Consider the following 27,629-nt stretch of genomic DNA (forward strand, 5'->3'; position numbering starts at 1 on the left):
CAGATATAAGTGATATCATATGGTATTTGTCTTTCTCTTTCTGACTTCCTTCACTCAGGATGAGAGTCTCTAGTTCCATCCGTGTTGCTGCAAATGGCATTATTTTGTTCTTTTTTATGGCTGAGTAGTATTCCATTGTGTATACATACCACATCTTCCTAATCCAATCATCTGTTGATGGACATTTGGGTTGTTTCCATGTCTCGGCTATTGTGGATAGTGCTGCAATGAACATGCGGGTGCATGTGTCTTTTTCAAGGCAAGTTTTGTCTGGGTATATGCCCAGGAGTGGGATGGCTGGGTCATATGGTAGTTCTCTGTGTAGATTTCTAAGGTACCTCCATACTGTTCTCCATGGTGGTTGTACCAGCTTACATTCCCACCACCAGTGCAGGAGGGTTCCCTTTTCTCCACACCCTCTCCAGCATTTGTTATTTGTGGACTTATGAATGATGGCCATTCTGACTGGTGTGAGGTGGTATCTCATGGTAGTTTTGCTTTGTATCTCTCTAATAATCAGGGATGTTGAGCATTTTTTCACGTGCTTGTTGGCCATCTGTACATCTTCTTTGGAAAAATGTCTATTCAGGTCTTTTGCCCATTTTTCAGTTGGGTTGTTGGCTTTTTTGCTGTTGAGTTGTCTAAGTTAAGGCAAGAACATTTTGTTTTTCACCTATAACTATGATGCCACTGGTCAGAAGATTAATAGCAGTGTCTCTTCTTGTATTTCTGATTTTGGTAATTTTAGTCTTCTGGCTTTTTCTCTTTGTTAGTCTAGCTAAGGATTTGTCAGTTTTGTTGATTTTTTTCAAAGACCCAACTTTTTTTGGTCTTTTTGTCATTTTAGGGCTGTACCAGTAGCGAATGGACATTCCCAGGCTAGGGGTCCAATCTGAGCTGTAGCCGCCAGCCTATACCACAGCCACAGCAACGCCAGATCCGAGCTGCATCTGGGACCTACACCACAGCTCACAACAATGCCAGATCCTTAACCCACTGAGCAAGGCCAGGGATTGAACCAAAAACCTCTTGGTTCCTAGTTGGATTTGTTTCTGCTGTGCCATGATGGGAACTCCCAAAGAACCAACTTTTGCTGCATTGTCTTTCTTTATTGTTTTACATTCTTTATTTCATGAGTGCTGCTATCAGAAGGAGGAAATTCCCTTCTGTTCCTAGTGTGTTGGTTGATTTTATTGTGAAATGATGTTGGATTTTGTTGTCTGTTTTTTCTGTATCTATTGAGATAATCATGTGGTTTTTGCATTTTAGTCAATTGATATCTAATTATGGCCTGGATTGTATGCCTCCCCCTAAATCCATGAGTTGACATTCTAACCACTAGTATTTCAGAGTGTGACTATATTTGGAGATAAAGCCTTGAAAATAGATAATTCAGTTAAAATGAAGTCATTTAAGGTGGACCCTAATGCAATATGACTGATGTCCTTATAAGAAGAGGAAATTATGATATCAACACACACAGAGGAAAGACCATGTGAAGATACAGGAAGAAGATGGTAATTTATAAGGCATGGAGAGAAACCTCAGAAAAAACTAACCCTGCTGACACATTAATCTTGGTATTCTAGCCTGCAGAATTATGAGGAAATAAATTTATGTTGTTTAAAACACCTAGTATATTTGTACTTTGTTATGATAGCCCTAGCAAACTAATACATGTAATGTATTACATTTTAAAATTTAAAGTATTGTTGATTTATGATGATTTACAGTGTTGTGCTAGTTTCAGGTATACAACAAGTAAGTCAGATACATATTCATATATATATGTATGTATGTATATATATATTCTTTTTCAGATTCTTTTCCATTATAGCTAATTACAAAATAATAAGTATAGGAGTTCCTGTCGTGGCTCAGCTGAAACGAATCTGGCTAGTATCCATGAGGTTGCATTTTTGATCCCTGGCCTCACTCAGTGGGTTAAGTACCCAGTGTTGCCATGAGCTGTGGTATAGGTCACAAATGTGGCTTGGATTCTGTGTTGCTGTGGCTGTGGCCTAGGCCAGTGGCTTCAGCTCCAATTCGACCCCTAGCCTGGGAACCTCCATATCCCACAGTTACAGCCCTAAAAAGACACATACACACACAAATAATAAATATAGTTCCCTGTGTTATACAATAGGTCCTTGTTGTTTTCTGTTTTATATGTAGTAGTGTGTATCTGTTCATTGGAAACTCCTAACTTATCCCCCCACCTTTCCTCTTTGGTAAACATAAGTTTGTTTTCTATGTCTGCAAGTCTGTTTCTATTTTTTTTTTGTCTTTTTGCCATTTCTTAGGCCGCTCCCGCGGCATATGGAGTTTCCCAGGCTAGGGGTCTAGTTGGAGCTGTAGCCACTGGCCTACACCAGAGCCACAGCAATGTGGGATCCGAGCCACATCTGCGACCTACACCACAGCTCATGGCAATGCTGGATCCTTAACCCCCTGAGCAAGGCCAGGGACCGAACCCGCAACCTTGTGGTTCCTAGTCGGATTTGTTAATGACTGTGCCATGACGGGAACTCCTGTTTCTATTTTATGCATAAGTTCATTTGTAACATTTTTTTCAGCTTTCACATATAAGTAATATCATGCGATATTTGTCTTTTTTGGGGGGGGGGTGGAAGTCCAATGCCAGGGATCAAACCCATGCCACAGAAGTGACCCAAGCTGCTGCAGTGACAACTCTGGATCCTAAATGTTTGCACAACAGGAGAACTATTTGTTTGTCTGACTTACTTCCCTTGGTGTGATAGTTTTTAGGTCCATCCATGTTGCTGCAAATGGCATTATTTCATTCTTTTTTATAGCTGTTTTATATACACACCCACCCACACACACACACACCCACACACACCCCCCACCTTGGTTTTTTTTTTTTGTCTTTTTTCCTTTTTGCCTTTTCTTGAGCTGCTCCGGAGGCATATGGAGGTTCCCAGGCTAGGGGTCTAATCGGAGCTGTAGCCACCAGCCTACACCAGAGCCACAGCAACGCGGGATCCGAGCCGCATCTGCCACTCACACCACAGCTCACACCAACGCCAGATCCTTAACCCATTGAGCAAGGCCAGGGATCGAACCTGCCACCTCATGGTTCCTAGTCGGATTCGTTAACCACTGCGCCACAACGGGAATTCCCCCCACCTTGTTTTTATCCATAAATCTGCTGATGGAAACTTGGGTTGCTTCCATGTCTTTGCTACTATAAATAGGGCCACTATGAACATTGAAGTGCATTTCTCTTTTCAAATTAGAGTTTTTGTCTTTTCTGGATATATGCCTAGGAGTGGCATTGGTGGATCATATGGTAATTCTATTTTTAGTTTTTTAGTTTACCTCCATACTATTTTCCATAGTGGCTGCACCAATTTATATTCCCTCCAACAGTGTAGGAGGGTTTCCTTTTCTCCATACCCTCTCCAGCATTTAGTTTTTGTAGACTTTGATGCTGGCCAGTCTGATCAGTGTGAGGTGGTACCTCATTAATAGTTTTGATTTGCATTTCTCTAGTAATTAGTGGTATTGAGAATCTTTTCACCTGCCCACTGGCCATCTTATTCTTCTTTGGAGAAACTGTTTAGATTTTCTGCTCACTTTTTTGATTGGGTTGTTTGTTTATTTTGATATTGAACTCTGTGAGCTGTTTGTATATTTTGGAGATGAAGTCCTTTTTGGTGGTATCATTTGCAAACATTTTCTCCCATTCTGTAGATTGTCTTTTCATTTTGTTGATAGTTTACTTTGCTGTGCTAAAGCTTATAAGTTTGATTAGGTCCCATTTGTTTATTTTTTCTTTTATTTCTCTTGCCTTGAGAGACTGACCTAAGAAAACATTGGTGTGATTTATGTCAGAGAATGTTTTGCCTATGTTCTCTTCTAGGAGTTTTGTGGTGTCATGTCCTTTTTTTTTTTTTTTTTTTTTTTTGGTCTTTTTGCCATTTCTAGAGCCGTTTCCACAGCATATGGAGGTTCCCAGGATAGGGGTCAAATCGGAGCTGTAGCTGCTGGCCTACACCAGAGCCACAGCAACGTGGGATCTGAGCTGCGTCTGCAGCCTACACCATAGCTCACAGCAATGCCGGATCCTTAACCCACTGAGCAAGGCCAGGGATCGAGACCACACCCTCATGGTTCCTAGTCAGATTCATTAACCACTGTGCCATGATGGGAACTCCTGTGGTGTCATGTCTTATACTTAGGTCTTTAAGCCATTTTGAGTTTATTTTTGTGTGTGATGTGAGGGAGTGTTCTGAGAATTCTAAATTGATTTACATGTGGCTGTCCCAACACTACTTGCTGAAGAGACTGTCTTTTCTTCATTGTATATTCTTGCATCCTTTGTCAAATATTAATTGACTGTAGGCTTGTGGTTTATTTCTGGGCTCTCTGTTCTGTCCCGTTGATCCATATGTCTGTTTTTATACCAATACCACACTGTTTTGATTACTCTAGTTCTGTAGTATTGTCTGAAGTCTGGGAGGATAATGCCTCCAGCCTTTTCTTTTTATTCAGAATTGCTTTGGCAATTCAGTTTTTTTGTGGTTCCATATAAATTTTAGGGTTATTTATTCTAGTTCTGGGAAAAATATCATGGGTAATCATATAGGGATTGCATTTAATATGTAGATTTCTTTGGGTGGGATGTCAATTTGAACAGTATTAAATTCTTCCAATCCAAGAACATGGAATATTTTTCCATTTCTTGGAATTGTGTTCACTTCCTTTTATTAATGTTTTATAGTTCTCAGTGTATAAGTCTTTTACCTCCTTGGTCGAATTTATTACCAGGTATTTTTTTTTATTCAGTTTTAAAAGGGATTACATTTTGCTGACATTTCATTGTTAGTATAAAGAAATTCAACATTTGTGTCTTAATCTTGTATCTTGCTACCTAGCTAAATTTGTTTATCAGTCCTAATAGTTTTTGTGTGAGTCTTCAGGGTATTCTGTATAGAGTATCATGTCTTATACATATAATAACAGAGTTACCTTTTCCTTTCCAATTTGGGTAACTGTTATTTCCTTTTCTTGTCTGATTGCTATGGCTAGGACTTCCAATACCATGTTGATCAAAAGTGTTGAGAGTGGACATCCTTGTCTTGTTCCAGATTTTAGCAGGAAGGCTTTTCACCAATGAATCTTATGTTGGCTATGGTATAACACATTACATTTATTGATTTTTCACATGTTAAATCAACCTTGCATTCCTGGAATAACTCCCAGCTGATGAATAATTTCTTTTACATATTGTTGAATTAGGTTTTCTAGTTGAGAATTTCTGTGTTTATATTCATGAGAGATATTGATCTTTTAAAAAATTATAGTTAATTTACAATGTGCTAATTTCTGCTGTACAGCAAAGTGACTTAGTTATATACATATATGCGTTCTTTTTTATATTCCTTTCCATTATGGTTTATCCCAAGGAGATTGGATATAATTCCCTATGCTGTACAATAGGGCTTTGTTGTCTGTCCATTCTAAATGAAATAATTTGCATCTACTGACTTCAAACTCACAGTCCATCACTCTCTCCCCTCCTCCTTCGCAACTAGAAATTTGTTCTCTATGCTTGTGAGTGTTTTTGTTCTGCAAGTAGGTTTGTTTTTGCCTTATTTTAGATTTCACATATTAGAGATATCATATGATATTTGTCTTTCTCTTTCTGACTTCAGTTAGTATAGTAATCTCTAGTTGCATCCATGTCGCTGCAAATGGTATTATTTCTTATTCTTTCTTATGGCCAAGTAATATACTGTTTTCTATATGTATCACATCTTCTAAATCCATTTATTTGTTGATGGACACATAGGTTGTTTCCAAGTCTTGGCTATTGTGAAGAATGCTGCTATGTACACAGGGGGTGCAAGCATACCTTTGAATTATTGTTTTGTCTGGGTATATGCCTAGGCATGGGGTTGCTGGATTCTATGGTAATTCTATTTTTAGTTGTCTGAAGAACTGCCATACTTTCCCAGAGTGGTTGCACTAACTTATGTTCCCACCAACAGTGGAGGAGGGTTCCATTTTCTCCACATTCTCTCCAGCATTTGTTACTTGTAGACTTTTTAATGATGGCTAATCTAACCAGTGTGAGGTACTTCATTTTAGGTTTTTTTTTTCTTTTTAGTCATCCATGGCATATGGAGTTCCCAGGGATCAGATCCAAGCCATAGTTGTGAGCTACCCACAGCTGTGACAGTGCCACATCCTTTAACCTATTGTGCCAACCAAGGACAGAATCTGTTCCTAACACTCATCAATACATTTTCTCTATTATTATTATTATCATCATTATTATAATTTTGGGAGTCTTTTTAGGGCTGCACCTGTGGCATGTGGAAGGTCCCAGGCTAGGGGTTGAATTGGAGCTGCCGCTGCCAGCCTACGCTACAGCTACAGCAACACCAGATCCGAGCCGCATCTGTGACCTACACCACAGCTCATGGCAATGCCAGATCCTTACTCCACCCAGTTTTCGTATTTGTGTATTTTAGGAATTTGTCTGTTTCATCTAAGTTATGCATTTATTGGCATTTACGCATTTATTGACATCCAATTGTTTATGGTATTCTTTATTATTATTTCTAAGATCAATAGTAATGTCCCCTCTTGCATTTCTGGTGTTAAGTAATTTTAACTTCGGTTTTTTATCTCTTGATCAATCTAGCTAAAGTTTTGTCAGTTTTGTTGATCTTTTCAAAGAACTAACTTCTGACTTTATTGTCTTACTATATCATTTTTCTATTCTTTTTTTTTTTGTTGTTGTTGTTGTTGTTGCTATTTCTTGGGCTGCTCCCGCGGCATATGGACGTTCCCAGGCTAGGGGTCCAATTGGAGCTGCAGCCCCTGGCCTACGCCAGAGCCACAGCAACGCGGGATCCGAGCCGCGTCTGCAACCTACACCACAGCTCACGGCAACGCCGGATCGTTAACCCACTGAGCAAGGGCAGGGACCGAACCCGCAACCTCATGGTTCCTAGTCGGATTCGTTAACCACTGCGCCACGACGGGAACTCCTCTATTCTTTATTTCATTTATTTGTGCTCTAATCCTAGTTACTTTCTTCCTTCAGCTTCTTTTAGGTTTGCTTTGCTTTTATTTTTCCCATGTCTTAAAGTAGAAGGTTAGGTTATTAATTTGAGGTGTTTCTTTTTCTTTTTATCTTTTTAGCACTGCACCTGAGGCATATGGAAGTTTCCACGCAATGGGTCACATTGGAGCTGCAGCCGCTTGGCCTATGCCATAGCCACAGCAACGCAGGATCCGACCTGTGTCGTGACCTACATCACAGCTCATGGCAATGCCAGATCCTTAACCCACTGAGCAGTTCCAGGGACTGAACCCACATCTTCATGGATACTAGTCAGGTTTGTTATCACTGAGTCACAAAGGAGACTCCGTCCTTCCTCTTTTTCAACGCATCCGGTAATATCCCGGGTTGTGTTTTCATCTTTATTTATCTAAGAGTAGTTTTAATTTTTCTCTTTATTTCTTCTTTGACCTATTGGTTATTTTCCCATATGTTGTTTATTTCTATTTTTTGTCTTTTTAGGGCTACACCCACAGCATATGGAAGTTCGTAGGTTAGGGCTTGAATTGGAGCCACAGCCCACCAGCCTATGCCACAGTCACAGCAATGCAGGATCCAAGCTGCATCCTTGACCTACACCCACAGCTTGTGGCAACGCTGGATCCTTAACCCACCAAGTGAGGCCAGGGATTGAACCTGCATCCTCGTGGATACTAGTCAGGTTCTTAACCTGCTTAGCCACAGTGGGAACTCCCTAGCACATGTTGTTTAATTTCTACATATTTGTGAGTTCCCCAAATTTCCTTTTGTTGTTGATTTCTAATTTCATTCCATTGTGATCAGAGAACATAATTTGTATAGTGTTAATCCTTTTAAATTTATTGGAGCTTATTTTATGACTTAGTTTTGAGAAGGGCAACCTTTTTTCAACCCCACTCAGTTACATAAGAACAGGTCTCGGAAAGGGACTCCTTGTACACTGTTGGTGGGAATGTAAATTGGTATAGCCACTGTGGAAAACTGTGATGGATTCTTGAAAAACTAAAGGTAGAATGACTGTATGACCCAGCAATTTCACTCCTGGGTGTATATGCAAAAATTGAAAAATACTAATTTGAAAAGACGCATGCGGTGTTCATAGAAGCATATTATTTATAATTGCCAATATATGGAAGCAACCTGAGTGTCCACTGATGGATGGATAAAGATGTGGCATATACATATACACACATATACATATACATTACCACATATATATTATTATACATGTATATGTATATACATATACATACACACACACACACACATCAATGGAATACTACTCAGCTATAAAAAGAATGAAATTTTGCCATTCGCAATAAAATGGATGGACCTGGAGGGTATTACGCTAAGTGAAGTAAGTCAAAGACAAATATTGTGTGATATCACTTACATGTGGAATCTAAAAGTAAAGCAAACTAGTGAATATAACAAAAAGGAAACAGCCTTACAGATATAGAGAACAAACTAGAGGTTCCCAGTGGGGAGTGGGAAGTGGGGAAGGATAAGATAGGAGTAGGGGATACAAACGTAATAGTTTATAGAGGTACAAACTGTTGCATATACAATAAATAAGCTACAAAGATATATTGTACAACACAGGGAGTATAACAGAATAACTGTGAATCAGTATGGTATACACCTGTAACTTAAAAAAAAGAGAAGGTACTAGAGTTCCCGCTGCGGCTCAGCAGTGATGAACCTGATTATATCCATGAGGATGCCATTTTGATCCCTGGCCTCGCTCAGTGGGTAAAGGGTCCGGTGTTGCTGTGAGCTGTGGTGTACGTCACAGAAGCGGCTTGGATCAGGAGTTGCTGCAGCTTTGGTATAGGCCAGTGGCTACAGCTTCCGATTAGGCCCTTAAAGAAAAAAAAAAGACAAAAACAGGAGAGAAGTTTTTTGTCAAATGTAGTCAATATAGTTTGAGAAATCTTTGTCAGTAATGAAACTTTTAAAGTAGGATTGTTCTGGTTATACAGTCTGTACATTTTCAAAAATAATGAGTTTATTTAAATAAGTGAGTTTATGACAATGAATTACACCTTAAAAAGGAGAATGGGTCTTGGGCTTGAAACACTTCGTTATCAAGAGATGAAGAGCCCACACAACCTGTGCTGGACTTAACACCTTGTGTGGGATTACATTTCCCTGCTGCAGTTTCAGTGAATATCGTCTCTGCTTGGAGCTTGCACATCTTGTGGCACCTGCCCAACTCCACTGTTAAATTTATTCTTTTTATTTTATTTTTATTCAGGTATAGTTAATTTACAATATTCTATTGGTTTCACATGTATAGAAAAACGATTCATATAATGTGTGTATAAATTTTTTTATATTATTTTCCATTATAGGTTGACCTTGAAAAAAGACATTGAATGTTGTGTGATACAGTAAATTCATGTTGCTTATCTATTTTATACATAGTGGCATATATCTGTTAATTCCATATTCCTAATTTATCCCTTCTCCTCCCTTTCCCCTTTGGTAATCATAAGTTTGTTTTCTGTGTTTGTGAGTCTGTTTCTGTTTTGGGAATAGGCTCATTTGAATTATTTTTAGATTTCATGTATAAGTGATATAATATTTTTCTCTCTCTGTCTGATTTACCTCACTTAGTATGATAATCTCTAGGTCCATTCATGTTGTTGCAGGTGGCAAAATTTTATTCTTTTTTATGGCTGAGTATAATGTTCCATTGAGTGCATGTACGCACGTGTATATATGTTTATAATTAGAATTTATCACTCCTTTCCTTGTACTAACAAGAGAAGCTGGCCACATGACTTCTCCCGAACCTGTAAATATATTGGGCACATCTTTATCCATTAATCTGTTGATGGTCACTTAGGTTGCTTCCATATGGTGGCTGTTGTAAATAGTGCAGCCGTGAGCATCGGGGTGTATTGCACTTGTTCTTAATGGAGAAGGAAGAAGGTCTCGTGCAAGAGGAGTGCTTGTAGGCAAACTGGCCTGCCGTGGCCTCTTGGAGAGACTCACTGCCATCCACGGTTGAAGCTGATCTTGCTGTGTCTCTTCTGCGTATAAGTAAAGTTTTCCATCCAGTGCTTGACTGCATTGTCTTCTTCTTGATGACTCCAGTGCCAAGATGCAATGGGCAGACGTGTTGAGAGTCCTCTCCTGGGATTTGTAGTTGGTGCATGGTAATCTGCTGGACATTTTGCATGTGGTCTATCATGAGAGTGTTCCATGTGCAATGAGAAAATGGCATATTTTGCTGGTTTTGGAAGTGCTTCTATAGATGTCTTTTAGGTTTAGTTGGTTTATGGTGTTTTTAGTCTTCCATTTCCTTATCGATCTTCCTAGTTGTTATTTGTTACTGGAAGTTGGATATTAAAGTCCAGCTTTTCATGTTCAATTGTCTATTTCTCCCTTCATTTCCCGTCAGTTTTTCTTTGTGTATTTTGGGGCTCTACTGTTAGCTGCCAATATGCTTATAATCTTTATACCCTCCTAATTGATATTTTTGTTATTAAAAATGTCCCTCTTGGAGTTCCCGTCGTGGCGCAGTGGTTAAGGAACCCGACTAGGAACCATGAGGTTATGGGTTCGATCCCTGCCCTTGCTCAGTGGGTTAAGGATCTGGTGTTGCCATGAGCTGTGGTGTGGGTTGTAGACGCGGCTCGGATCCTGCGTTGCTGTGGCTCTGGTGCAGGCTGGTGGCTACAGCTCCGATTCGGCCCCTAGCCTGGGAACCTCCATATGCCACAGGAGCCGTCCAAGAAATGGCAAAAAGACAAAAAAATATATATATATATATATATATTAGTAGAAATAAAGAGGGACTTTTTTCTATCTTTTTTTTTTTTTTGCCATTTCTTGGGCCACTCCCGCGGCATATGCAGGTTCCCAGGCTAGGGGTTGAATCGGAGCTGTAGCTGCCAGCCTACACCACAGCCACAGCAATGCGGGATCCGAGCTGCATCTGCGACCTACACCACAGCTCATGGCAATGCCGGATCCTTAATCCACTGAGCAAGGCCGGAATCGAACCCGTAACCTCATGGTTCCTAGTTGGATTCGTTTCCACTGAGCCACGACGGGAACTCCAAATTTTTTTTTTTTTTTTTTTGTCTTTTCTACGGCCACATCCATGGCATATGGAAGTTCCCAGGTTAGGGGTCTAATCGAAGTTGTAGCTGCCAGCCTACACCACAGCCACTGCAACGTGGGATCCGAACCACGTCTGTGACCTACACCACAGCTCCTGGCAACGCTGGATCTTTAACCCACTGAGCAAGGCCAGGGACCGAACCGCACATCATGGTTCCTAGTTGGATTCGTTAACCATTGAGCCATGATGGAAACTCCTATTTCTACTAATATTTTTATGATAATAGTATAGCCACTCCAGCTCTCTTATGGTTACTATTTTCATAATACATGTTTTTCATTTCTTTTACTTTCAAACTGTTTGTATCTTTGAATCTAACCTGTAGAGAATGTACAGTTGGATCTCGTTATTTTTAAATCTAATCTTATAATTATGTCTTTCGATTGGATTATTTAATTCGTTAACATTTAATGTTATTATTTATATAGTTGGATTCATGTCTGCCATTTTACTTTTTGTTTTCTTTATGTCTTAATCTTGTTTTCTGTATTCCTCCTGTACTGATTTATTTTTTTAAGTAAATATTTTTGAATGTAGCATTTTAATTCCTTCAGTGAGTTATAAACTGTATCTTTGATTTATTTTCTCAGTGGTTTCTCTAGAGTTTACTATATGCATTTTCACTTACTAGTAACTTCTTCACATTTAAATTAACTTAATTCTATTAAGATATCTTATTATATAAATATTAGTCCTATATAGCTCATTTTATTTCTCCCTTTTTGTCCTATTATTTTTATACATATTACATCTTGTAGTGGGTTGAGTTGAGGCCTCCAAAAGGATACGTTGACATCTGAACCCCGGACCTATGAATGTGACCTATTTGGAAACAAAGGACTTTGAAAATGTAGTTAAGATCTTGAGATGAGTTCATCCTGGATTTCCCAGGTTGGCATTAATTCCAATGACAGGTGTTTTATAAGGGATAGAACAAGGAGATACACAGACACAGAGGAGAGGAGAGATGCATGTGAGGATAGAGGCAGAGGTTGGAGTAATGCCAATAGCCACCAAAAGCTGGATGAGACAAGGAATGGCATCTCCACTGGGGCCTCCAGAGGGGGTACAGCTGCCAACACCTTGAGCTTGGACTTCTTGCCCCTAGAAGTGTGAGAAGAATTGTCTTAAGCCACCCAGTGTGTGGTAATTTTTTACAGCAGGTGCAGGAAATCAATACACTTCTCTATGTATTACAAACTCAACATTACATTGTTATAATTATTACATTATGTAATTTTTATATCATTTTTTTTGCCTTTTCTAGGGCCGCTCCCACGGTATATGGAGGTTCCCAGGCTAGGGGTCTCATTGGAAATGTAGCCTCTGGCCTACACCAGAGCCACAGCAACTCGAGATCCAAGCCGCCTCTGCGACCTACACCACAGCTCACGGCAATGCCAGATCCTTAACCCACTGAGCAAGGCCAGGGATCAAACCTGCAACCTCATGGTTCCTAGTCAGATTCATTAACCACTGCACCACGATGGGAACTCCCAATAATTTTTATGTCTTTTAAAGAGATTGAGAGAAAAGAGGAAAGCAATGCTATATTCATAGTGTTTCCTTTAAAAAATTTTTTTATTATTATTTTTTAATTTCCCCAGTACATTATTTTTTTCTCTTGTACAGCATGGTGACCCAGTTACACATACATGTATACATTATTTTTTTTCACATTATCATGCTCCATCATAAGTGACCAGACATAGTTCCCAGTGCTGCACAGCAGGATCACATTGCTAATCCATTCCAAAGGCAATAATTTGCATCTATGAACCCCAAGCTCCATCCCACTCCCTCCCCCTCCCCCTTGGCAACCACAAGTCAATTCTCCAAGTCCATGATTTTCTTTTCTGTGGAAAGATTCCTTTGTGCCTTATATTAGATTCCAGATATAAGTGATATCATATGGTATTTGTCTTTCTCTTTCTGACTTCCTTCACTCAGGATGAGAGTCTCTAGTTCCATCCGTGTTGCTGCAAATGGTATTATTTTGTTCTTTTTTATGGCTGAGTAGTATTCCATTGTGTATACATACCACATCTTCCTAATCCAATCATCTGTTGATGGACATTTGGGTTGTTTCCATGTCTTGGCTATTGTGAATAGAGCTGCAGTGAACATGCGGGTGCATGTGTCTTTTTCAAGGCAAGTTTTGTCTGGGTATATGCCCAGGAGTGGGATGGCTGGGTCATATGGTAGTTCTCTGTGTAGATTTCTAAGGTACCTCCATACTGTTCTCCATGGTGGTTGTACCAGCTTACATTCCCACCACCAGTGCAGGAGGGTTCCCTTTTCTCCACACCCTCTCCAGCATTTGTTATTTGTGGACTTATGAATGATGGCCATTCTGACTGGTGTGAGGTGGTATCTCATGGTAGTTTTGCTTTGTATCTCTCTAATAATCAGGGATGTTGAGCATTTTTTCATGTGCTTGTTGGCCATCTGTACATCTTCCTTGGAGAAGTGTCTATTCAGGTCTTTTGCCCATTTTTCACTTGGGTTGTTGGCGTTTTTGCTGTTGAGTTGTATAAGTTGCTTGTATATTTTAGAGATTAAGCCCTTGTCAGTTGCATCATTTGAAACTATTTTCTCCCATTTTGTAAGCTGTCTTTTTGTTTTCCTTTTGGTTTCCTTTGCTGTGCAAAACTTGTCAGTTTGATTAGGTCCCACTGGTTTATTTTTGCTTTTATTTCTGTTGCTTTGCGTATTTATAGTGTTTCTTATTTGCCGTTTCTGGTTCTGTTCATTTGTTGCTGTGGATCATTTCCTTATCCAATACAGCTGTCCTCCCATCCATCTCCTTTGTACTGTAATTGGCAAAGCTGTTTCCTTTCTATATATTATAGGCCCAATAGTACATATTGTTGCACAAATTTGCTTTTTTTTTTTTTCCTTTTTAGGGCTGCATCTGCATCACACAGAGGTTCCCAGGCTAGGGGTCACATTGGAGCTGCAGCTGCTGGCCCACCCCACAGCCACAGTAATGCAGGATCTGAGCCATGTCTGCTACCTATGCAACACTGGATCCTTAACCCACTGAGGGAAGCCAGGGATTGAACCTGCATCCTCATGGATACTACTTGGGTGTGTAACCCACTGAGCCACAATGGAAACTCCCATATTTACCTTTTTTTTGGTCTTTTTTTAGGGTGGCACCCACGGCCTACGGAGGTTCCCAGGCTAGGGGTCGAATCAGAGCTACACCTGCCAGCCTACATCACAGCCACAGCAACGCGGGATCCGAGCTGCGTCTGCGATCTACACTGCAGGTCACGGCAATGCCAGATCCTTAACCCACTGAGTGAGGCCAGGGACCGCACCCGCAACCTCATGGTCCCTAGTTGTAGTCGCTTCTGCTGCGCGACAACAGAAACTGCTCCCATATTTACTTTTTTTAAGAAGAGAAAAGAGAAGCCTCAGGGCCAGTCTCAGAAGGGTTACTCCTCACTCCCTGCTGGAGCCACCAGGGCGTCTTTCTTGGGTGTTCACTTTAAGAACCTAGGGGGATTCCTTGAAAGTAAAGCCTATAAGAGTGGGCATGAGGGGCCCGTGGCTATGACCTTTAGGAGTTTCTCATCCTCAAGATGGTCCACAACCAGCCTCCAGATATTTGCCTGTCAGTTTCTGGCTCTAGTGGTTTTTTTTTTTTTTTTTTTTTTTTTTTTTTTTTTTTTTTTTTTTTAGGGCCGCACCTGTGGCACATGGAGGTTCCCAGGCTGGGTGTCTAATCGGAGCTACACCTGTCGGCTTATACCACAGCCACAGCAACGCCAGATCCTTGACGCACTGAGTGAGGCCAGGGATCAAACCTGCCACCTCATGGTTCCTAGTCAGATTCGTTTCCGCTGGGCCACAATGGGAACTCTTCTAATAGCTTTTGCTCCACGAGCACACCTTGGCTGTGCCTCTCTGGATTTGCTTGTCTTTCCAGATTTCAGGGTGGAGACTGTAAACTCAGTTCAGAAAGTCAGGTATCCAGGTTTTCTTCTTGTTATTGTAAGGAAAGGAGTGATACACTCTAAGCCCTTTACAAGTTGGAGCCGAAGCTGGAAGTGTGTGTTTTCTGTTTATTTTTCTCAGGCTTTTCAAGTGTTCTTCTTGTTCTTGACTGTGTATCAAGCAGAGCCTGTTCACTTTTTTATTATTCCCAGTGTGGCTTTAATTTATTTCATTACATTCTGTTATTTCTGATTGCATTTCTCTTTTATTTCATGAATCACCTCAGCTCAGTTTTCATGGTGTTTTGTGGTCTTTTCATTTTCTCCTTGAAATTCTGTATTTCTGTTTTGAGTTCTTGGTCTCTGAGACCCTTTAACATTGTTTGGTGAATCTTTTGACCAGAGACTTCTAGTCAAAAATTGTATGTTTTGGAGTTCCTGTCATGGCTCAGCGGTAATGAACCTGGCTAATATCCATGAGGACGTGGGTTCGATCTCTGGCCTCACTCAGAGGGTTAAGGATCTAGAGTTGCCACGAGCTCTGGTATAGGTTGCAGACCTGGCTCAGATCCTTCCTTGCTATAGCTGTGGTTTAGGCTGGCAGCTGCAGCTCTGATTCGATCCCTAGCCTTGGAACTTCCATATGCCATGGGTGCTGCTCTAAAAAGACAAAAAAAAAAAAAATCATATCTGTTTGGTAGTAAAAATTTTCAGGTGTGTATTCTTAACTGTTATTTTTCATATTTATTGTGTTATTCCTTCTTGTAATATTTATGTAGATTTTTAAAAAAAAATTTTTTTTTTTTAAATTTAAAAAAAAAAAATTTTTTTTTTTTAAATTTTATGGCCACACCCATGGCGTTTGGATTTTTCCGGGCCAGGAACTGAATCCATGCCTCCACCAGTTGGATTCTTAACCCACTGCACCACAGCTGGAACTCCTGTGTTGGCCCTTTTTGGATTACTGCTTATCCTGGCGAGGAGTTCCTTTAGGACCAGCTATCGGCAGATGGAGTGTAAATGGATGGGCCAGCGGTGCTGGGGACGGAGGGAACAGTTCCTTGTTTACCGTTTGTTAGAGTGGTTCGTGTGTGCCTTCGCTTTTACGTATCTCCTGGCAGCTACAGGGCAATTTGTCACCCAGGTTTTCTCTTAACCTTACCACATCCTCTTTTTTTTTTTTTTTTGGTCTTTAACAAAAACAAAATAAAAAATAAATATATATATATAGTTGAAGATGGCCAGAGTTCCCATCGTGGCTCAATGGTAACGAACCGGACTAGTGTCCATGAGGATGTGGATTTGATCCCCGGCCTTGCTCAGTGAGTTAAGGATCCGGCGTCGCTGTGAGCTGTGGTGTAGGTTGCAGATTTGGCTTGGATCTGGCGTTGCTGTGGCTGTGGCGTAGGCCAGCACATAGCACGGGACCCTCCCTATGCTGCAGGTGCAGCCCTAAAATTAAAAAAAAAAAAGAAAAGAAAATGAAGATGGCCAATTTTTTGTGATAGCTGTCAAATTTTTATCGCCTTTGCTTTAAATACATATCATAATGATCTGGTAATGTTTTGTTCTGAAACTATCATGTGATGTGACGTTTGTATAGATTCTTCTTTGGAGCATATCGATAGTATCCTTGTCAGATCTTCATTTTAGCTTAGGCACTCCTAACAAACGGATGTCAGCAGTACGGTGGCTGGTCGTGGTTGCAGACCTTCCTTTTCAGCCACACTTGATGAAAATTTCCAGTTCAGAGGAAGATCTGGTGTGACTACTTGCCACATATGTAGGAATATGATTTTTTTTTTTTTTTGTCTTTGTGCCTTTTCTAGGGCCACTCCTGCGGCATATGGAGGTTCCCAGGCTAGGGGTTGAATCGGAGCTGTAGCCACCGGCCTACGCCAGAGCCACAGCAACTCGGGATCCGAGCCGCGTCTGCGACCTACACCACAGTTCATGGCAACACCAGATCCTTAGCCCACTGAGCAAGGGCAGGGATCGAGCCCGCAACCTCATGGTTCTTTGTTGGATTCGTTAACCACTGAGCCATGATGGGAACTCCAGGAATATGAAATTTGATATGGGTAAAATATGTAATTGAACCAGATTGGCTAGCTCTTAACCCAATGACATTCAACAAATTTGAGGGTTTTTTAAATTAAGTATAAAAAATTAAGTATAAAAGTCTAGGATTTTTTGACTTCTGTGGCTTAATAACATCTAGAAAAAAGAAGTGAATTTTAGTTTTTAGCATCATTAAAAAGTTATGTGGGAGTTTCTGCTGTGATGCAGTGGGTTGGGAATTCAACTGTAGTGGCTCGGGTGGCTGTGGAGGTTTGGGTTCAATTCCCAGCCTGGGCACGGTGGGTTAAGGGATCTGGTGTTGCAGCATAAAAAAGTTATGTGATGCAGCTGTTAAAGAATCACATGCAATTTTAGACTCTATTGCTTGATATGTAGTGTTTGGAATGGAAGGGCTAGATCTCCTCTTCTTGGATATGATTTAACCAGTCTGGAGTATGACTTTAAGTTCCGAGTGCTACACTTTGAAGACGAAATTGAATCAGATTTTATAAAAAGGTAATTTTAGGAGTTCCCATCATGGCTCAGTGGAAAAGAATCTGACTAGCATCCATGGGGATGCAGGTTTGATCCCTGGCCTCACTCAGTGGTTAAGGATCTGGTGTTGCTACAAGCTGTGGTATAGGCCGCAGATGCAGCTCAGATCTGGTGTTGCTGTGGCTGTGGTGTAGGCTGGCAGCTATAGCTCCAATTAGACCTGTAGCCTGGGAACCTCCATATGCTGTTGGTGCAGCCCTAAAAAAGACCAAAAAAGGTAATTTTAGGAAAATTTTATGTAGTCATAAAAAGTAGCAAGTAGGAGTTCTCTGGTGGCTCAGTGGGTTAAGGATCTGGCGTTGTCATTGGTGTGGCTTGGGTTTGATCCCTGGCCCAGAACTCCCGCATGCTGCAGGCATGGGCAAAAAATTAAAAAAAAAAAAAAAGATAAGTAGTAAGGAAACAGCATAGAGTTAATTAGAGTGAAGATGCACGAAGAAAGGTCTAGGACACTTTATATAATATTATGTTTTGGAGAAAAACTTGGTACAAACTTGAGAAAGAAATTCTACAGTAATGGGCTTTTGGTAACAGGTTCAAGTAAAAAAGAAAAATCCAACGATGGATGGCATAGGCTCTTGTGTATCAAGAGTGGTTTCGCCACTTCCTTACCAGAGCTTAGCTGGATATTTTAGAAGCAAAAATTGAGTGACACAGATCTCTAGCCTCAAAGAACCCCCGCTCTGTTAGACTTGACCTGGACTCTTCATGAAGCTATTTTATAGGATGAAAATTTGCTTAATGTGATTGTGATGTCCAGTCTATTAATTTAGTTCCCACAAATCCATAATATACTCCCAGGGAATAATCTTAAGCACCAAGCAAATCTTGTTTGAAGTACAGTGTTCTTTTGCTGACAAACTCTGGTGGTTATTCAGATTATTCTCCAGTTTGGCTTCAAGGTCTCTGATGTGAGCTTATGCATTATGACTAAAAATCTCTTGAATTTACAAATTAAGGCCATGTTTGCTGGGAGAGTTTTATAAGAAGAGTCTTGGGGAGTTCCCGTCGTGGCGCAGTGGTTAACGAATCCGACTAGGAACCATGAGGTTGCGGGTTCGGTCCCTGCCTTTGCTCAGTGGGTTAATGATCCGGCGTTGCCGTGAGCTGTGGTGTAGGTTGCAGACGCGGCTCGGATCCCGCGTTGCTGTGGCTCTGGCGTAGGCCGGTGGCTACAGCTCCGATTCAACCCCTAGCCTGGGAACCTCCATATGCCGCGGGAGCGGCCCAAGAAATAGCAACAACAACAACAACAAAAAAGAGACAAAAAAAAAGAAAAAAAGAAGAGTCTTGGCACTAGAGCCCAAGCACAAATCAGAACAATGTTTTTGCAGAGTCCACCTAACGTTGTACTTGCACCTAATTAAAAGGCTTGAAAATGCTTGAATTAGGAGACACTATGGCAAATACAATAAACTGGCAAAATGAAATATTAGAAAGGTTCTCCTAAAGAGAAGTTTGGTTAAGTCATGATTTTAATGTTCACCTAGTCATCTTACACAAAAGAAAAAATCCTTGTGCTTCCTCATCTTTGGAATATCCAAATATCCCAAGTGCCTCCTAAATATTGCTTTTCCACAAATCCCAATTAAGCCTAAAAACAGGGAGGCAGGTGGTGGGACAAATTCCACTAGGTGCTATCTACTTATTCCTGAGACAAATACAACCCTTTGAAAAGAAACATCAGTGGTAGTTTAAACAGAAACAGGACAGAAGGGAAGCCAAAAAACTGAGAAGTGTGTGTGTAAAGGGGGAAGTTTTTGTCAATTTCCCATGTCAATTCTCAGTATGTGTTTTCCCTTCTCTCCACTTCCTAATTCACACCCACCCAAACCGTCCTCCTAGATACAGCTCAGAATTCTGGAACCCAGTATAATTAGAAGCTTGATTGCAGATCTAAAGTTCAGGGGGCTTCCAAAGGCGAGATGCATTTCATCTTCTGCTAATGGAGAACTGAAAAGTATAACCGTTTACCCCAAAGCAGTTAACTTGGTTATCAGCATTACATTAAAATGAGCAAACACAGGGAGTTCCCGTTGTGGCGCAGGGGAAACGAACCTAACTAGGAACCGTGAGGTTGTGGTTTTGATCCCTGGCCAAGCTCAGTGGATTAAGGATCCGGCGTTGCTGTGAGCTGTGGTGTAGGTCGCAGACGCGGCTCAGATCTGGCGTTGGTGTGGCTCTGGCGTGGGCTGGCAGCAACAGCTCAAATTAGACCTCTAGCCTGGATACCTCCATATGCCACAGGTGCAGCCCTATTCAGACAAAAGGAAAAAAAAAAGCAAATCCTAGTCTCTGACACAGAAGTAGATAAGCAGTTTTGGTTCTGAAATTTGGTGAGGAATAATTTTAATTTTTATGAGTTATTTCACATCCTAATGAGGACTCCCCAGGGATGGCTACACTTATGGCATTACCTAACAACCCTGAATGGGCTGACAGGTTTCTTGCCTTAATTTTAATCCAAGACAGTATCATTTTTTTGGTTCCCTAATTCGCAAAGACAAACTAAGTCTCGTTCCTTTGCCTTATATTGCAGCCTGCCCTGCTTCTTTGGAAGAAATAAGGGGATGGGTTTGTGTGATGTTCGGAGGATGTGATTGGTTCTTAGTGGCACACCGAAGTTACCAATCTCACTTTTAGTCCTAACACCAGAAAGCTGGAGCCGCCTCCCTAGCCCTGCCCCCACCTCCATTTTAACTGCCAGTCAAAAAAGTATGAGAGAAATACTCATACATGAAGGTTGAGAGAAGTGTAATTAACCCCACGTATCCAGTACTCAGCTTTAATAATCACCAGTACTTTTAGGCAATTTTCCGACCACAATGTATAATGCCCTGAAAGCGTCAATTCTTGATCTGTATTCAGCTTTTGTCTTTCAGATTTTGGTTTTGGGGGCTTTGGGCACTGCAATTATATTAAAAGCAGGAATTTAGGGTTAAATGGTAATTTGAGTCAGTCTCTTTCTCAGCTCTCCTCACTCTTGGGAAACGTCACTAGGTGTAGGGTGTTAGGCGGAATTTGGAGGTGTTTTTTGTGGCCAAGAGGTGTTTTTCACAGAACCGATCATTCTCGCAATTTCCGTGCAGAAGACCGGCGAAAAACAAAAAGTGCGGCCATCGAGCCTGTTCTTACCCCATCTCATTGCTGCTTTCCAAATATTTACACAGCAAGTTTACAGAATAGTTTCCTGGTCACTCTCTGGAGAGTATCTCAGTGCTTTCTCTCCCCTTCACCTTGCACCTCCTGTTTGGGGATGAGCTGTCAATCTTCCTAAGTTTCTGGTAGCTGAGACTGATTTCTAACCTTATCTCTCGCCCAGAGCGTCAAGGGCCGCTTGCAACGCACTCCCAGTAGGACTTTCTGGGGAAAGAGCAACTTCTGACCCGCAAAAAGCGGAACTTAGAACCGGAGTGGCGCTCGCCCACTTTGGTGCCCCCGGGAAGCTGGAGGAGGACCCTTCTTCCCAGTCTGCCCCTTGCTGGTCCCCTCTGTTGAAATCTTGGAGGCTCCTGGGTTAGAAGGTGCATGAGAGGCTTTAACCCGCCGCAGAGAGACTGAGTATGCAGCAGGGAACGCATCACAGCACTAGGTTTGGGGGCTCCGGTTTCCTTAAGCCTCGAAGGCGTGGTAGTTCACAGACGCAGTTCCGCCTTCAGCGCCTCCCCCTCCCCACCCCCTCCCCCTCCCCACCCCTACCCCCACCCCCACCCCTACCCCCACCCCCACCCCACGGATCCTTTCGAAGTTCCACCCTCTCCGCGAGCGATGCCCAGGCGAGCTCAGCCCCAGTTAGAAGCCGTCTTCAGGCAGCAGCAGTTGTAGGCGTTAAGGCCACGGCGGTCTCAGGGCGTTGTCCCAGGAAAGGCCGTTTAGAGGAAGGTGTGTTCGTTTCTCGCCGCATCTTCCCTGCCCCTCCCACTCTGGCTGCCGGGGCTCCGGGGGGCGAACCCTGCGGGCGGAGAAGCGAGAGCGCACGTCCCCGAGCCGCCGCCGTTTACCTCGTCTCTGCTCCCCTAGGCGGCGCTGCGCTCCTCCGCACGGTCCGGCTCCGCTTTCCCAGACGGCGGCCAAGCCTCCAGTCGAGCCAGCCTTGCTCCCAGCCCGGGGCAGTACCGGCTTTCAGAAGGCGAACGTCGGCGGGTCTCTGCACCTCCCGCCGGCAGCGGCGGCCGGCCGGCCCTCGCTCTGTACCACGGCCCGTGCTCCCCGGGAGTCCAGAGCATGGTCCTGGGTCACTGTTGGTGCAGCGAGGACGCCGAGAGGGAGGGAGGATGGTGGGCTGGAGGGTGGCGCTTCTATGTTTGTGGGTCTTCTGCGGCTCGGCAGCGGGACAGCTCGACTACTCAGTGTCAGAGGAGACCGAGCGGGGCGTAGTCGTAGGCAATGTTGCTCAGGACCTGAAGCTGAAAGCGGCCGCTCTGTCCTTGCGGAACTTTCGCTTCCTTTCTAGCCACAGCGAGCCCTACTTCGGGGTTGATCTGGCCAGCGGTAGCTTGGTGGTCCGAGAGCCCGCGGACCGCGAACGGCTGTGCGGGGCCAAAGCTGCCTGCGTCCTGACCTACGAGCTGGTGCTCCAGGACCCGCTGGAGCTGCACAAGATGCGCGTTCACATCCTAGACACCAATGACAACTCTCCTCACTTCCCTGCTGGGGATGTGCAGCTGCACATTCCAGAGTTCCTGATGCCCGGAGCCCGCTTTACTCTCCCTAATGCCCAAGATGCCGACGAGGGAAGCAACGCGATGCTAAGCTACAGCCTGAGCCCCAGCCAGCACTTTCGCCTGGACATGGGCTCGAGGGTCGATGGCAGCGAATACCCGGAACTGGTTTTGGAGAGGGCCTTGGATCGGGAACGGCGTGCCACCCACCTGCTGGTGCTCACCGCTAAGGACGGCGGGCTGCCCGCGCGCTCTGGAGACACACAAGTTGCCATCACCGTGGTGGACAGTAACGACAATGCGCCTGTATTCGAGCGCACAGTATACCGCACCAGAGTGCCAGAGACGGCACCCAATGGGACTGTGTTATTCCGAGTTCAAGCCTCGGACCCAGATGAAGGCTCCAATGGGAAAATCCGGTACTCCTTAAGCAATAGCACGCAAGCCAAGCTGCGACGCCACTTTCACGTGCATCCCAGAAGTGGGGAGGTGCGGGTAGCTGCCTCCCTGGGTCCGCCTGAAACGGTATTGGAGGCATACGTCGAGGCGAGGGATGAAGGCGCCTTCAGTCTAGCCAGCACCGCCAAACTGCTGGTGGAAGTGGCCGATGTGAACGATCACGCCCCCGAGGTGGACCTCCTCACCCTCTCCAGTCCCGTGTCTGAGGACGCTGCCGCTGGCACAGTGATTGCTCTCCTTAGCGTAAGGGATGCGGACCTGGGTCCCAATGGCAGAGTCGTTTGTAGCATGTCCAGTGGAGGCCCTTTTAAGCTGAAGGCTTCCTTTGACAACTACTACAGCTTGTTGACTGATGGGCCACTGGACCGGGAGCAGGTCAGTGAATACCAGGTCCTGATCACCGCCTCAGACGCTGGCTCGCCCCCTCTTAGCACCCTCAGGACCCTGACTGTGTCGGTGGCTGATGTGAATGACAATACACCAAGCTTCTCGCAATCGAAACAGGAACTTTTTGTGGCTGAAAACAATGGCCCAGGGGCCTCTCTAGGACGTGTGTTTGCCCAGGACCCAGACCTGGGGGAGAATGGCCTTGTCGTCTATGAGCTGTTGGATGTTATCGCTGAAGGGCAGGCAACCTCTGGCTTGGTGGCAGTAGATGCATCCAGCGGAGCTCTCACTGCCAGAATTTCCTTTGACTACGAGCAGCTCAGGGGGTTCCACTTCCAAGTGGAAGCCCGGGATGGTGGCATTCCTCCCAGAAGTGCAACAGTGACCGTGAACTTGTCTGTGGTGGATAGGAATGACAATGCTCCAGTCATCTTATTCCCCTTGGCTAGAGATGGCTCTGTCCCCGTGGAAATTGTGCCCCGCTCTGCCAGAACGGGACACTTGGTCACGAAAGTGGTAGCAGAGGATGCAGACAGTGGCTCCAATGCTTGGCTGTCTTACCACATCTCACAGGCTTCTGACTCCAGCCTGTTTAGAATCTCAGCCCCTATGGGAGCGCTTCGGACGGCTCGCTTAGTGCTTCCCACTGATGCAGTTAAACAGAGGGTGGTGATAGTGGTTCGGGACCATGGAGACCCATCGCTCTCTACTTCTGTCACACTGGGCGTGCTGTTGAGCAACTCTGCCCCTCAGGTCCTTCCAGACTTTGAAGATGGCTGGGAAACGGGAGGGCACCTTTCTGCCCTGAACCTGTGTTTAGTTGTTGCCCTCGCCTGTATCTCCTTTTTATTTCTGGCGTGCTTGTTTTTCTTTGTGTGCAGCAAGCGGAGCCAGAGCCTTGGTCGGCGCTCTCAGAGCTGCGGTCGCTCTCCACAGGAGTTGAGGTGTGGAAGCAAGAGGGCTTCGAATCCCTGCGTGATGTCAGCCACAATAGATGTCACAACAATCGAGAGACGTTCTCAGACCTACCTCTATCGGGCGTCTCTGGGTCTTGGTTCTGATGACAGCAGTTTGCTCTTGCGTGGGGAGTTCAGTGCTGCTGACCTGAGAAATCTGGCCTCTGGGGTAGGACTGAATGTGCCAATATCCTGTATTCAGATTCGGAATAGGAAAGGGGATCATGCCAGTGTCAATGCCATGGTAAGCACCTTTTATTGGAATTGATTCTCGTGACCAGGAAGTGGCCACTAGCCATTTTCTGAAATGTGTCTTAGATGAGCTCTTGGCAGCATTTAATCCATTGACTCGAACACTCCTGCTTAGCATCCCCTGGGCTAAGAATTCTGGGAGTCTACAAGTATTTTTTTTAAAAAAGACTATCCTTGGCTTCAAAGAGATTATAGTTTATTTTTGAGAAACCAAGGTAAGAAATGCAAATCTCGTACAGAAGAGTTAAAGTAATACAGCATAAAGGTCTAACATTAAAAATAATAAAGTGCCAAGTTTTTTGGTACAGGTAATAAGTGACCTGGGGTGTCTACATGATTCCTTGTAGCGGGAGTTCCCTTCGTGGCTCAGTGGCTAAGGAGTCCGACTAGAAACCATGAGGTTGTGGGTTCGATCCCTGGCCTTGCTCAGTGGGTTAACGATCCGGCATTGCCATGAGCTGTGGTGTAGGTTCCAGACACGGCTCGGATCCCATGTTGCTGTGGCTGTGGTGTAGGCCGGCGGCTACAGCTCCAATTCGACACCTAGCCTGGGAACCTCCATATGCTGCGGAAGCGGCCCAAGAAATGGAAAAAAAAAAATTCCTTGTAGGAAATTCTTTAAGGAATAACTTAGAGCACGTATCCCTCCATTAGGAAAAATATTTTGAGCAACAGATATGTGTAAGGCATTCTGATATCTGAGGTGAGGATGAAAATTATGTAAGAGTCTTTGCATAGCACAAACTCAGTGTCCTGGATGATGAGACATTTACTCACAGCATTACAATACATAATGTCCAAGTGATAATAACTTAAAACATTTAAAAATAAATTGCAGGGGATGTTCAAAGAAGGGAGCGAGACCATCTAGACAGGGAGGAGGAAATCAGAGCAGGCTTGGTGGTAGAGATGGCATTTGAATTGGCTCTTGAATGCTATACCGTTTAACAAAATACCACGTATTCTCTAGGCTCTACTCTGTAATGAACACCGTTTTGACAAAGTAGTCTTTTTTGAGAATGATACTCCAAAACATAGCTAATAGTTCCACACACTGTTTGTAAGTACAGAGAAATTATAGGCATGTCTCAAAACACCTATTTGTACTGACAGAAGGAAGGTAGCATGCTCGGGTGTAGGACTTGACAGCCTTTTATTTTGTGTTCATAATTGATATATTTCACAAAGAAGGCAGATGAGTAATTGTTATGTCAGAAACACTTGTGTGGTCAAAGGTGCCTTTACCATTCTAAGTTCATTCACCCTGGATGTAATGTTATTGTTCCAGAAGCTGGTATGCTTGGAAATAAGTAAATACCATATTTGAGAGTAATACATCTAATAAAAATTAAATTATTCAAATACTCCACTTTATCTGTGGTGGCCCTTGGCGTTTCAAACCCTTCTGAGTGGAGTAGGAGAAGCTGGGTTAACCATTTTGCAATATTGCTTTCTGACTTCTCCCAGAGATCACAGATGTAAGGTGCAGAAATTAGGGAAGGGGATGAAGGGAATGTTTTGCTTTTCCAAGCAGTAAGGGGGAACATTGGGTTATCCGTTATTCTCCTTCAAATGATGATGTTAATTGCAAATAAAATAGATTTGCATACATTGTAATTTTATATAGTTAGTATTCATACATGATACAATAGAATTCAGTACATGCTATATGGTTAGTAAGTACTTGATGAATGGGGGCATACATTTGCGAATATGAGAATTGAACAGTCACATTGTTCAACAGAGGGAAAACTTTAATTTGCTTTTCTACTGTATGTGTATATATAGTTAACAGTCTAAAGACAATTTTTTTTTGTCTTTTTAGGGCCATACCGCGGCATATGGAGGTTCCCAGGCTAGGGGTCCAGTTGGAGCTGCAGCGGCCAGCCTACACCAGAGCCACAGCAACACCAGATCCGAGCCGTGCCTGTGACCTACACCACAGCTCATGGCAACGCTGGATCCTTAACCCACTGAACGAGGCCAGGGATTGAACCTGCAACCTCATGGTTCCTAGTTAGATTTGTTTCCACTGTGCCACAACGGAAACTCCCTAAAGGCCATTTTAAAATATACTATTTCATTGATTTTTTTCTTCCTATTGCTATATAATCCTGAAACAACACAGCAGGGATTTTGGGTTCCTAGAGCTAGCATGAAAACCCTTGATGCTGTACGCTGGGCTAAATACGAGTCTGGTTCATGCCAGCGCAGAGTGGTTAGAAGGGACGTACGTCTTCACATTGTGAAATGTGCAGTGAGTGAAATTAAAATGCAGCTAATCTTAAGGGAGAAAATTGGTGCACAAAATATCAACATTTCGGGTATCCAAACACAATGTGTAAACTCATTCTTATTAAGACAATGAACTCTTTCTTTCTTTTATTTCATTGCTTTCAGTAACATGGAGAGATAAGAACACGAGTAACGTGTATGAAGTTTGGGAGTCAGGAATTGTCTGAGAGACACATGCAACATATGGAAGTTTCCAGGCTAGAGGCTGAACTGTAGCTGCAGCTGAGGTAGCATGCGATCCGAGCGGCATCTGCTACCTATACTGCAGCTTGAGGCAACGCAGGATCCTTAACCCACTGAGCAGGGCCAGGGATCGAACCCACATCTTCATGGAGACTACATTGGGTCCTTAACCCACTAAGCCACAGTGGGAACTCCAGAGAGACTAGACTACAAAGGAGATGTAAGTGACAGGAAGAGGAGTGGATCTGAAGGTTAGAAGGAAAATTACCCATTTAAAAGGAAAAAATATCATAACAGAGGAAAATGTCCCCTGCCACAGAATTTTTAAACTTATCTGTGAGTGGTAAAGGAACAGAGATGTACTGTTCTGATATGCAGGATTATTCTGCCATCTCATTCATCCAGTTGAGGAATCTTTCCCCATCATCGCTGATATTTCACTTTGTAGGTAGCTCATTATCTGTTAATTTTTGTGGGCTGTATATTTCCCAGAAATATAAAGAAAATTTGATGTATTAAAAACATGGATAAGGGAATTCCTGTTGTGGCTTATTGGGTTAAGAACTTGGAGTTCCCGTCGTGGCGCAGTGGTTAACAAATCCGACTAGGAACAATGAGGTTGTGGGTTCAATCCCTGGCCTTGCTCGGTGGGTTGAGGATCCA

General features: G+C 43.2%; 2 protein-coding genes across 2 annotated transcripts in view; both read left to right on the top strand.

Annotated features, from left to right (window-relative positions):
* LOC125124739 (protocadherin alpha-13-like) overlaps positions 1-27,629 on the top strand; it is a 143,123-nt gene that overhangs the window by 15,411 nt on the left and 100,083 nt on the right.
* On the top strand, positions 22,048-24,504 carry PCDHAC1 (protocadherin alpha subfamily C, 1). Its single transcript, XM_047778845.1, has one exon. The coding sequence runs from the start codon at positions 22,048-22,050 to the stop codon at positions 24,502-24,504; it is 2,457 nt and encodes an 818-aa protein (XP_047634801.1).

Source organism: Phacochoerus africanus, chromosome 4 (assembly GCF_016906955.1).
Source record: "Phacochoerus africanus isolate WHEZ1 chromosome 4, ROS_Pafr_v1, whole genome shotgun sequence".
Taxonomy (NCBI): domain Eukaryota; kingdom Metazoa; phylum Chordata; class Mammalia; order Artiodactyla; family Suidae; genus Phacochoerus; species Phacochoerus africanus.

What these genes read in the sequence shown, in the direction of transcription:
- PCDHAC1 (XM_047778845.1), top strand. Translation starts at nt 22,048, where the DNA reads ATGGTGGGCTGGAGGGTGGCGCTTCTATGTTTGTGGGTCTTCTGCGGC.